Below are 12,073 nucleotides of genomic sequence, written 5' to 3'. Positions count from 1 at the left end.
ATTAGAGAGGTTGAGGCGCACGTTTTAAACGTGTAAACGTGTACGTGTGACGTTCGGCGCCGCTTTCCCGTAAGCCTAAAAGTTTGACAATGGTGTTTGGATAGTCGGTGGAATTACGCTCGACATTCCAAACACCATCGTCAAACTTTTAGGCTTACGGGAAAGCGGCGCCGAACGTCACACGTACACGTTTACACGTTTAAAACGTGCGCCTCAACCTCTCTATAAACCAAATACACATTTTCTTTCGTCATATATGATATAAAATTAAAAAATATAATTACGAATAAGATTTTTTTGTCAGAACAGTAGAAAAAAGTTACAAAAATGCTTGAAAACAGGAAAACTAAATCCTTGGTAAAATCATTATTGGGCTGCAATTTGAAAAAAAAAATGTAGACCTATAAATTTCAACCGTCGTTTGTTCGTCTTTCTTTAATCTCTAGAAAGGAATTAGATAGATCAGATATGAAAATCTTAGGGGCAGGAGGCCCCGATTAACTATATATGAACTTCTGGTGCAAACTAGAAATCATGTTATTCAAAACATTTTTTTCTGGAAGCAGTTTATGACCAGCACGACTGCATTACTAACGGAAAAGTATGATGTACAGTACAGGGGCAAGAAATTACAGTACTAATTTGAGGTGAAGAGTATATACCGGTATTTTAAATGAAATAAATTAAAAATATAATTAAAAATTACAGCCCGGCATTATGACGATGTCACAATAAATAATTGCTCGTTACTTTTACATTTTTCGCTTAACTAATTTTATATATCGTTGCATCAAAGCTATATAAAAAAACATTCTACATTTATTTAAATTTAAACTTTAAAAGGAATTTAAAAAATTAATGTATATTATCAGTTTCTCTACTTTTTGTTTTGTAGAGTTAAAGTGTGCGACTCATATAATTCTATTCATACACTGTGTATGAATAAAATTACATTATATAGTAGCATTAAAGCAAATTCAAGAAATGTATGTGTATTAGTTCTTACAATATTATTTATATAATTATGTAATTCTAAAATTTAAATTAAAATAAAATTTACATCGTTAGAAGAAAAAATCTTTAGATAGGTAATAATCTAATTTTTGTGTTTTATTCTTATCTTGTTATGTTGTTTCCCACGGATAATGTTTTTAAACGATAGAAACATTTACTAAAGATAGCTTCAGAAGGTGAGTTTAGTAATTTGGCCGTATAATTATTCAATATATTTATGATAAAAAAAAACTAAGGTGAACTAAAATGGTTAATTAAAATTGTTCAAAATTTATAATTATAAAACATAAAATTATATCTAATACCATAGCTGTTGGAAGCTAAATTTTCTTCGATAAACAAGCTACAGGTAAACTTTTAAAGTGAACTTTTTTTGAATATTCAATTGTTGTAAAAGATATTTTTTATTTATCAAATAAACAGTTAAAATTTAACTAAACTTGAAGATAAAATTAAAAACATATCATACAATTAAATTAAAATTAAATACGTAGCCTACTTGTAGACACTGGATGCACCTGTAAGCATATTATTGTTTATACTGATAATATCTATCAATTAATCTTGAATTTAGAAATTTAAAAAAAAAATTCAAATAGGGTATACTAGCGAAATAACACATCTTGAAATCCTAGACCCAGTTAATTCCAAGCTAATCTTGGACGTTCTATTCAGTAGTTATAAATAAAATTTAACAAATTTTTTATTAAGAGCTCTTGGATCATCAGTTTAATTAAAACTTAACTTATATATTTAAGAAATAATTTAAAAGTATTTTATTTAAATTTTTAAATATTTACTTTAAACGTACAGTGTAAAATAAATTTCAAAAATTAGTTTGAAAAAATGGGTGTAATCCTTCCTCTGCTATATAATGCCGTATATCTCGGTGTTACGTTTGATTTAATTCATTATCGAAATGGGTATTTTAATATCTACAACGAATGGAAAGAAAAGACAACAGTAAGTATTTTATCAAATATTATTATAGCTTTTATATAAAAACTATATAGAATTTATACTTTCTAGACAGAAAAAGAACATTATACATCTGAATATAAAGTAATTGAATCATCTAGAGATGTGAGAGAATTTTTTAAGATAGATTCCAGATTAGCTTTGGCATTAAAATTATATAAATTTGAATCGTCAGTGGCTTCCGTTATAAAACCGTCTGTCATTCCGAGAGATAGAATCGTAGAAATTCAATTCAGAGTTCATTATCAAAAGGTAATTATAAAGTTTTAAAGTATAAAATTCATATTTTTGGTTAGTGGTTAATGCATCAGTTGCATATTGATTTATCCTTGGTAATGTTTATCAACGCTAATAAGAAAGATAAGTCACAAAGTTCATATATATAATAGCGAGTAATTAAGCTTATTTATTGTGACATCGTCACAACGCCAAGGCTGCACGTTTTAATCGTATATTTTTTAAATTTACTTAATTTAAAATATAGGCTTTGATTTTTGTAGTGTCTTATCCTTGTACGTTATATTTTTCCTGTTAACAATAAAGTCATAAGGTCATCTAACTAACTCCATCCTGGAGAAAATTCTTGAATTAAAATAACGCGACTTCCGGTCCAAACCGAAAATTCGTATACAGTATAGTCAATTGGAGCCTCTTGCCCCTAAGCTTTCTATATCAGGTCGCGACTTTCATCTATAAAACCGTTCTCGAGATTAAGGAAGGAAAGACAGACAGATGGATACCAGCGGAAATTTCTATGTCTGCTATTTAAAAATTGAAGCCCAGTTATATCACTAAGAAAGAATGAGTAGTAAAGTAGGTTTACAGAATAAAATATTCGTTTTAAAATGGCTTAAATAAATTATAAAATAAACACTTGAGCCGAAGTTGCTGAAAAATAAAAGTTTTAATGAGTAAATATAAAACAAATTATTAAAGTAATTATTTAATTAAGCAAAGATTTACTCTTGATTAGCCATGCTTCTTCAGGCAAATGAAAAAAAAAAATCTCAATGTCGAAAAACTGAGCGACATTTGGAAACGTTTCTTCTTTCTCTCGCATAACATTTTCTTAATTTTTTTTCAATATATCTTTATTTATACTTTTACAAAACTTATTTTTAAAGTATGTTCCTTTCTTTTGAAATGTAAAAACACGTTCCATTTTGAATCCTTGTTTCTTTTCCTGAAGAAGCATGACTAATCAAGTAAAAATATTTACCTAAACAATTTCTTTTATAATTTGTTTTTATGTTTTATCATATAATTAAAGCTTTTATTTTTCAGTGACAGCGGCTCAAGCGTTCATTTTTTACTTAGTTTACAGTTTCCAGTGTGCGCTTACCATTATCCTTGAAAAATGATCTATTACGACTAGGTTTCTCATTTTCCGATCTTTTGCTCAATATATTAAAAATTACTTTTGAATTACGTAGAAACTTTCACAAATAGAAAAAATTTATTAAAGTTTGCTGGAAACTGCATACAACAACAACAACAAAATGCTTTGAATTGAGTTGAAAATTTAAAAAAAAAATGAACTTAGATCAAACTTCTAACTTAAAAGGCAATTTTCGTGTTTTAAATAAAACATAATACAAAATATTATTGTAAATTTTTATAATAAGATTTTAAAAAGCAAAGATGGTCAATACTCCGATCAGTCAATCTGATTCTTATTTTAGTAATGAAAAATCCCGCTACCGAGAATGCCCTTTCCGATTTAATTGATGTTAGTAGAATCGTCTTTAATGCATTTAAGAGAAGACAGATGTTATATGTTTTTTCACTTGTAGCCTGGAAGATTTCGAGTTCGTTTTCGAGATTGTAGTACTGTACTTCTTTTGCGCTCTAGTATTCTTGATTTGTCTACCTCGATTGCTTTAATAGCGGCATCAAGCTTATAGCACGATAATTTGGCAATTCGCTTTAAAATGCTTTAATAATCAGGTTTATGAAGAAAAACTTCATACTTGCAGACTTCGTACTCGTTTGTATCCTTGCCCAATTTGCACAACCTGCCGTCAATTACAGTAATACTAATTGACGCAAAAATGCCAGATGAAAAAACAAGAAGTTTCAGTTTTTTTTAATATAGATTTAAGTTTCTGTTATGCAATAATCAAAGTATTTGCGCAATTTTTTAATTTTATAAAAATCTATTTTTCAAGACTATTTTCTAATAATATTATATTTAGATGCTCTAATTACTTTTGTGAATTAATTTTTAATTTAATGTACAAAAGGATAAACATAATTGATGTTTATTTAATATCTAAACTATACGTTTTGTTTATTTATCTATTTATTTATTTTTAATTTTAAGGTGGAAGATACAGTACCTTCATTTTTAAAACCAAACAACAGCTGGATTACTCCAAATCACAAGTACATTGATACTCATTTTGTCAAAAAAATTAAGAGAGGAGGAGAATTAACGGCAACTTTGATATTTAATTGTAATTCCGTTGAACAGAAAGAAAAAGTTTTGCAAAGTATTTTGAAGCATATTCAGAAATCCGGTACATTTAATGAGACATTTATCGGTTAGTTCATTATAATTTCTTTATATATAAGCTATATATACACATACACGTACACACACACAGGGGGATCAATTTTAATCACTCCACTAAAATAACTTGAAAATATGCATCCTACAAATAAATTATTGAACCAAAAATATTATACTTCAAAAAATGGGACCAGAAAATGGGCATATCGGTTTCATAGCGCTACAATCAGTAAAAACGGGTAACTTCATTTCATTAAATGGAAACTCCGTTTTTTTATTGCATACTATAATACTTCATCGAAAACAAACGAGATTTTATCTAAAACATTTTTTCGAGTGATACATTTATTAGAAGTTATAAGCATTTGAATTTTTAAGAATTCGCCATACTGTGTATGCGTGAATCTGTGATGTTCATTGAAAAAAGGAAGAAAAACGGTAAAAGAAAATCATTAGGAAGCTATGATTACTTGGTGGAATCAATAGATTAACGTCTTTTCTATGTTACAAGTTTGAAGTTAACACGCTATGGCACTAGTTTTAGTATGGTTAATTATATGAAGGAAAAGAATGATTCCACCAATTAACCCAAACGCAGAATATACACGTAATAAATATAGTTAAAATTTCATTTATAAAAAACTTAATGTAATTTTTCTATATAGGAAATAGTGATTTATATCATAAGTTAATGAGATTTAATGAACTTCAATTGTATTATTTGCAGATAAAATTGATAATGTTAAAAAAGAACTTGGAAAATTTTATCCGCGTTATAGTTTTCGTGAAATGAGATGCTTGGGTTGTTTGAAAATTCTTCCAACTACTCTCAAAAATATGATACAAATGGCAAAAGAACTTCCTGAAGGAATAAGTGAAATGAATGCCTTCCCGTTAGAAATAGAACTTGAAGAAATTTCCACAGTATTAGATTTTCCAAGTTATAAAGTAAATGAGTAAGTATTTCTTTGATAAACTGTAAATCTTATAACAGAAAGTTAAAATGAATTAAACTGAAGTGTTAGATTTCTTACAATTCTAACTGAAATTAAATTTACATTACTTTGAATGTTAATGTTCCCTTGGGCTTTCATAAATCATGAAAAATATTTCCATTCTAAACATTTTGTTTCGTAACTAACAGAATTTTTATTAAAGAAAGATACAGTGTTAGTTATTTATTTAGGAAAAATAAATTAGATTATTCATCTTCAATATCCACGAATTGTTTATTTAAAGTGTTTTCTTCTGTCAAAAGAACAACATTTATATACAGTAAAACCTGTCCAAAACGAATGATTTTTCTTACCAGGTTGTTAAAAACCTGTTCGAAACGGAAACATGCAAATCGATTCCGTCTTACACAGGTTTTACTATATAGATTCTGAAGAACTTTTTTCTTTAAGGCAGGTTTCCGTTTTAGACAGGTTTTACTGTATAAACTTTATTTTATTCAATTTCTTTTTATTNCTACAACTAGTCTTTTTTGAATGTATACCAAATACTTAAAAATAATTTCTATCATTTTATATATTAATCATCATCAAATAAAATCTGAAATTAAGTAATAACATAACTATTTATTGATAGCTCTCCGTATCTCTTGTCAATGGCAGAAGCTCTTTCGCCAGCATTTTTCCGCTTTGGAGGCAACTATGCTGACTATTTAATATTTGAAAAACCAAGCAATACTTGTACACATTTGAAAAATGTCAACAAAACTGCACGTAATGAGATTATTATGACAGGTAAGGAAAACATTGTTTAAAATTTTCATACATCTTAGTATCCATACATCTCTCTATAACAGAAAAAAGTTTTTTTTCATTTTTTGCTTTTTCTACTCTGTAGCTACTAACAGGATCTTTTAATCAAGCCATTGTGGGTTTTGCAATACCCAAAGTGGGGCAGAGAGGTAATGAACAGAGTCTTTAATAGTTGAGGATCTCAACCATCTGGTTGTCAATAGAGATTTTGAAATAATTTTCATTTATAAAATTAATAAACATTATTATACATAAGTTTTTGTTGTGTACAAGAGTCAACATTCCTTTTATTCAGGAAATAAAATTATTTTTTAAGTGTATAACATCTTATAGGTAGGGGCTCCTATTGCTGACTGCTTCCAGTAGTTAATCATGTAAATCAAAATCTGTGCATAATTAGTCCATTGGAGCATCCGAGGTCATCTCCGTCCCAAGTACTGTCCGGGCCCTACACTGCTTGTTTTTTTAATAAAAATTTATTTACAAAAATAAGGAGAGTATTATGAATAGACTACCATATTTACATAATACTGTATCTGGTGCAAGAATTATTAAACAATAGTTATATACATTTCGTGGGTTACATTGACAGTTCTTTTTAGGTTCAAGTGAGGATACAAATTTAATTAAGTAGTACTTCTAGTCTGTGGTTACCCCCATATGTCGTTATATCTGTCTTCTGATAGGTAGTTCCTGTAGGCATCTAGTATATGCTTTAGCCTGTAATATAAGCGGTACCTGTAGTCATTGATAGTTAGCTTTCTATTCTCGAATCTAGTTTCGTTCCTGTTTAGCCAGATAGCCAGATAGTGTATCTGGCTTCGCACGTAAGTGTGCGACTATGCAGACGCGAATTTAGAGCGAGCGAGAGGTTGCGAGCGATTTAGTTTTCGCAAAGGGAAACCATGCATAAACAAGAAGCGAGAAATAACGCTAGGAAGAGCGAATTTCTGGTTCTCGCACATATCTGACAGGTTTTGATAATATTAGAACTGAATTCAGAACAAGAAAAACTGGTAATTATTAATTTCTTAAGTAATACGATATATGCGTACTTTTTAATAAAATGTAAAAATTAATTACTTTTTCAAAATGAAATATTTCTTCTAGGTTCGAGGATATTTAGATGAACTAAAAAATGCCAGAAAAATATTTGTTCACACCCTTCTCAATCTGGATATATCTCCTTCCGCTTCATTAAGTCAATTTGATGAAGCTTTCAAACAGTATGTTTCTACTGATGGTTATAATCTATTCCAAGAAAAACTTAAACAACTTAAACGAAAAGTTGAGAATTCGGTTTAATAAAAACAAATTTTGAAAATATAATTAAGAATAATTTAACAAAATACTCACCTACTAATTTTGAATTAATTTCTTTAATTACCGATACATTGAATAAATTAATATTCTATTTTAACTACTCGAACTGAAAAAAAAAAAACAGATTTAAATACGTTATATAATTTCCAGTAATAAACGTAATTTTTCTTTCGCGATACTAAAATACTCAAACATTCATTTTTCATAAGACTTACTTTTATGAAAAATTAATGTTTGTTAATTTAAATTTATTGATACTGTCGAACCTCCAATAACAGCCACTTTTTATGTTTTCGTCAGTAGCCACTTACAGGTTTGACTTTATTGGCAAGAATATATCAGTTTTAACAACATGGAAATTATTTACTCTCTCATTATGTAAAATTTTATGTATTCACATATTAGTCGGCATAGTTGCCTTCAAAGCGGAAAAATGCTGGCGAAAGAGCTTCTGCCATTGACAAGAGATACGGAGAGCTATCAATAAATAGTTATGTTATTACTTAATTTCAGATTTTATTTGATGATGATTAATATATAAAATGATAGAAATTATTTTTAAGTATTTGGTATACATTCAAAAAAGACTAGTTGTAGATCTGGACCCAACACTAAGTGTCCGCTTGAAAATTTCAAGTATCTCTGCAAAGAAAGAAAATTATTGTCTTGTGTGAACTACAGATTTTGTGTGCTATGTAAATTTTGGTAATTATTTACCAGTGAATTAGTTGTTCAATTTTTAATGATTCCAATCAGGACCTGCACTTGTTAAAGCCAGATCTGATACTAAATACCTAAAAGTAATTTCTATTCTACATACATTTAAATAAATACCTGGTATTGAATCTTTCCCACATTTTCTCTCTTGTTAAAATACTTGTATCCAAAGCAACACTAAGAAATTCTTTTGAAACTTTACGAATTGGTTTATTTAAATCCATTTTGAAATAAAACGTGTCATTTCTAAATTCTAAAAAGTATAATCCATTGGGACAGACAAACAACACATAAACGAATAAAATTAAAGAAACCATCGCTGCTACGTTCAATATTTTAGTTACACTAATGGTATCACATGATATCTGGTTTGAATTTAGGATAAGTGACGTAACGTGACGTTTCGTGATTTAACGTGTAAAATTAAACATTTATACATATTTAATTATTATTAATTATTTCTATAGCATCATTATAAATAATAAATCATATTGAATGTTAGGTTAGAAACCGAAAATGAACTTTTTTCCTTTTCTTTTATTATTAATAATTGGTCTTTGAGGGGGCACTTGCGAAAAAGATAACGTAGGCTGCCTCGCGCATATTATAAAAAATAAATAAATAAATAAAATACGTTCACTATAAGTCCTTGTCATCGTATATACACAAGACCGTCGATACTAGACTGCTAGACTGTCAGGGCGACATAGTCGTGTAGCTGCTGTCCAGCCATAACTTAATGAATGAATCAATCGATTGATTGATTCATCTCTTTAAGTGATCGAGATTGAAGCTGGGACTCTCTTTTTATAACGGAAATTGTATATTCTTATCTTAGAATCTATTGACTTTTGGTATTAAATATAAATTTAATTCGTGAATTCTTTTTTATTAAAAAAAAAGTTTTAATATTAAGAAATTGGTAGAAAGGTCGTCTGTAAGAGAGAAGTACAGTGGGGAAAAAATGATAGCAGCACCCGGTAATCCGAGGTCATCTCCGTCCCAAGTACTGTCCGGGCCCTACACTGCTTGTTTTTTTAATAAAAATTTATTTACAAAAATAAGGAGAGTATTATGAATAGACTACCATATTTACATAATACTGTATCTGGTGCAAGAATTATTAAACAATAGTTATATACATTTCGTGGGTTACATTGACAGTTCTTTTTAGGTTCAAGTGAGGATACAAATTTAATTAAGTAGTACTTCTAGTCTGTGGTTACCCCCATATGTCGTTATATCTGTCTTCTGATAGGTAGTTCCTGTAGGCATCTAGTATATGCTTTAGCCTGTAATATAAGCGGTACCTGTAGTCATTGATAGTTAGCTTTCTATTCTCGAATCTAGTTTCGTTCCTGTTTAGCCAGATAGTGTATCTGGCTTCGCACGTAAGTGTGCGACTATGCAGACGCGAATTTAGAGCGAGCGAGAGGTTGCGAGCGATTTAGTTTTCGCAAAGGGAAACCATGCATAAACAAGAAGCGAGAAATAACGCTAGGAAGAGCGAATTTCTGGTTCTCGCACATATCTGACAGGTTTTGATATTTATCGCGTCTCGCTTCTTCTCGCCACATATTCTCGTTCGCTCGGAAAATTCGCTCGCTCGCGTCTGCATAGTCGCAGACTAATAATGCTGCACTCCTGGCATTGCATTGTACCATCGAATAGAGCTTTTTGCTCAGTTATTAGTACATATTTTTCAGTTTTCTATTACTTTCATTATTTTTTCCCATATGGATTTTGATGGTTCACATTTATAGAACAGGTGTTCCTTAGTTTCAATCTCCCCACACCTTTTGCATTTGGATTCGTTCTCTCCTGTTATATGGTGCTTTTTTAAGAAATCTCCTGTTAGTAGTATATCGTGTGTTAGCATCCAATGCATAGTCCTGCTGTACGGTTCCATGTATATCGAGTTGATGTGCCTCCATATCATTTTATAACTTTTTGTGTGACTTTCGATTACTACACGGGGTGGTTCTTTGTACTGAGTTAGGAGTGTTTCTTAGATCGATTTGCAGTTTGCGGTTTTCCAGTTGAAGTCCGGGTGGTTATACTGGAAGCTTTTAAAGATTTTAATCAGATTTTTGTAAAAGTGTGGTGCATTCCATCCCCCTGGGGATCGATTATTATCCTGTTTTTTATTTAAGTGTGGAAGATGAAATCCTAACCAGTAACCAGTATGGCTTGAACAAATCTACAGTAGGGCGCAGTTCAATCTTATCTAAGAAAGATACAGTATAATTAAGAAGACTCAAGCAGCTAAAGGAGTAACAAATATCACATCTGAGAAATAAAGAACATTGAAGAGATCATAACGGAACCTGAAACAGATCTGACGACAGAAGAACGCCAAAAACTCTTGAGTGAAGAACACCGAGAAACTCGGCGAGATATGTTTTACTATGAAAAAGAGGATTAATGCCGATATCTGCTATTAATTAAAGATCTATTGAAGAAGTGGGAGATGTCAGGTCAACGGTCTTAGAATGGCATACAAACCTAATTACTTTTTCAAAATGAAATATTTCTTCTAGGTTCGAGGATATTTAGATGAACTAAAAAATGCCAGAAAAATATTTGTTCACACCCTTCTCAATCTGGATATATCTCCTTCCGCTTCATTAAGTCAATTTGATGAAGCTTTCAAACAGTATGTTTCTACTGATGGTTATAATCTATTCCAAGAAAAACTTAAACAACTTAAACGAAAAGTTGAGAATTCGGTTTAATAAAAACAAATTTTGAAAATATAATTAAGAATAATTTAACAAAATACTCACCTACTAATTTTGAATTAATTTCTTTAATTACCGATACATTGAATAAATTAATATTCTATTTTAACTACTCGAACTGAAAAAAAAAAAACAGATTTAAATACGTTATATAATTTCCAGTAATAAACGTAATTTTTCTTTCGCGATACTAAAATACTCAAACATTCATTTTTCATAAGACTTACTTTTATGAAAAATTAATGTTTGTTAATTTAAATTTATTGATACTGTCGAACCTCCAATAACAGCCACTTTTTATGTTTTCGTCAGTAGCCACTTACAGGTTTGACTTTATTGGCAAGAATATATCAGTTTTAACAACATGGAAATTATTTACTCTCTCATTATGTAAAATTTTATGTATTCACATATTAGTCGGCATAGTTGCCTTCAAAGCGGAAAAATGCTGGCGAAAGAGCTTCTGCCATTGACAACAGATACGGAGAGCTATCAATAGTCATGTTATTACTTAATTTCAGATTTCATTTGATGATGATTAGTCTAATATATAAAATGATAGAAATTACTTTTGGTATACATTCAAAAAAGACTAGTTGTAGATCTGGACCCAACACTAAGTGTCCGCTTGAAAATTTCAAGTATCTCTGCAAAGAAAGAAAATTATTGTCTTGTGTGAACTACAGATTTTGTGTGCTATGCAAATTTTGGTAATTATTTACCAGTGAATTAATTGTTCAATTTTTAATGATTCCAATCAGGACCTGCACTTGTTAAAGCCAGATCTGATACTAAATACCTAAAAGTAATTTCTATTCTACATACATTTAAATAAATACCTGGTATTGAATCTTTCCCACATTTTCTCTCTTGTTAAAATACTTGTATCCAAAGCAACACTAAGAAATTCTTTTGAAACTTTACGAATTGGTTTATTTAAATCCATTTTGAAATAAAACGTGTCATTTCTAAATTCTAAAAAGTATAATCCATTGGGACAGACAAACAACACATAAACGAAT

At 29.7% G+C, this 12,073-nt stretch overlaps 1 protein-coding gene and 1 long non-coding RNA gene across 2 annotated transcripts; one reads left to right on the top strand and one right to left on the bottom strand.

The window, feature by feature from the left end:
- The first annotated feature begins 1,324 nt into the window (after nucleotides 1-1,324).
- LOC111641473 lies at nucleotides 1,325-5,464 on the top strand. Its single transcript, XM_023387647.1, has 5 exons — nucleotides 1,325-1,363; nucleotides 1,852-1,977; nucleotides 2,044-2,244; nucleotides 4,316-4,535; nucleotides 5,232-5,464. The coding sequence occupies exons 2-5, from the start codon at nucleotides 1,861-1,863 to the stop codon at nucleotides 5,462-5,464; spliced, it is 771 nt and encodes a 256-aa protein (XP_023243415.1). The 5' UTR covers nucleotides 1,325-1,363; nucleotides 1,852-1,860.
- A 1,951-nt stretch (nucleotides 5,465-7,415) lies between these two features.
- Nucleotides 7,416-8,878, bottom strand: LOC111641474. Its single transcript, XR_002759412.1, has 3 exons — nucleotides 8,428-8,878; nucleotides 7,627-8,070; nucleotides 7,416-7,545 (listed from the first exon to the last, which is right to left on the bottom strand). It is a non-coding gene; the product is annotated as an uncharacterized LOC111641474 (long non-coding RNA).
- Between the last annotated feature and the right edge of the window lie 3,195 nt (nucleotides 8,879-12,073).

Source organism: Centruroides sculpturatus, unplaced genomic scaffold (assembly GCF_000671375.1).
Source record: "Centruroides sculpturatus isolate CEXI.00-Female unplaced genomic scaffold, Cexi_2.0 scaffold1497, whole genome shotgun sequence".
Classification (NCBI taxonomy): domain Eukaryota; kingdom Metazoa; phylum Arthropoda; class Arachnida; order Scorpiones; family Buthidae; genus Centruroides; species Centruroides sculpturatus.
This window is presented reverse-complemented; position numbering and strand designations above follow the sequence as displayed.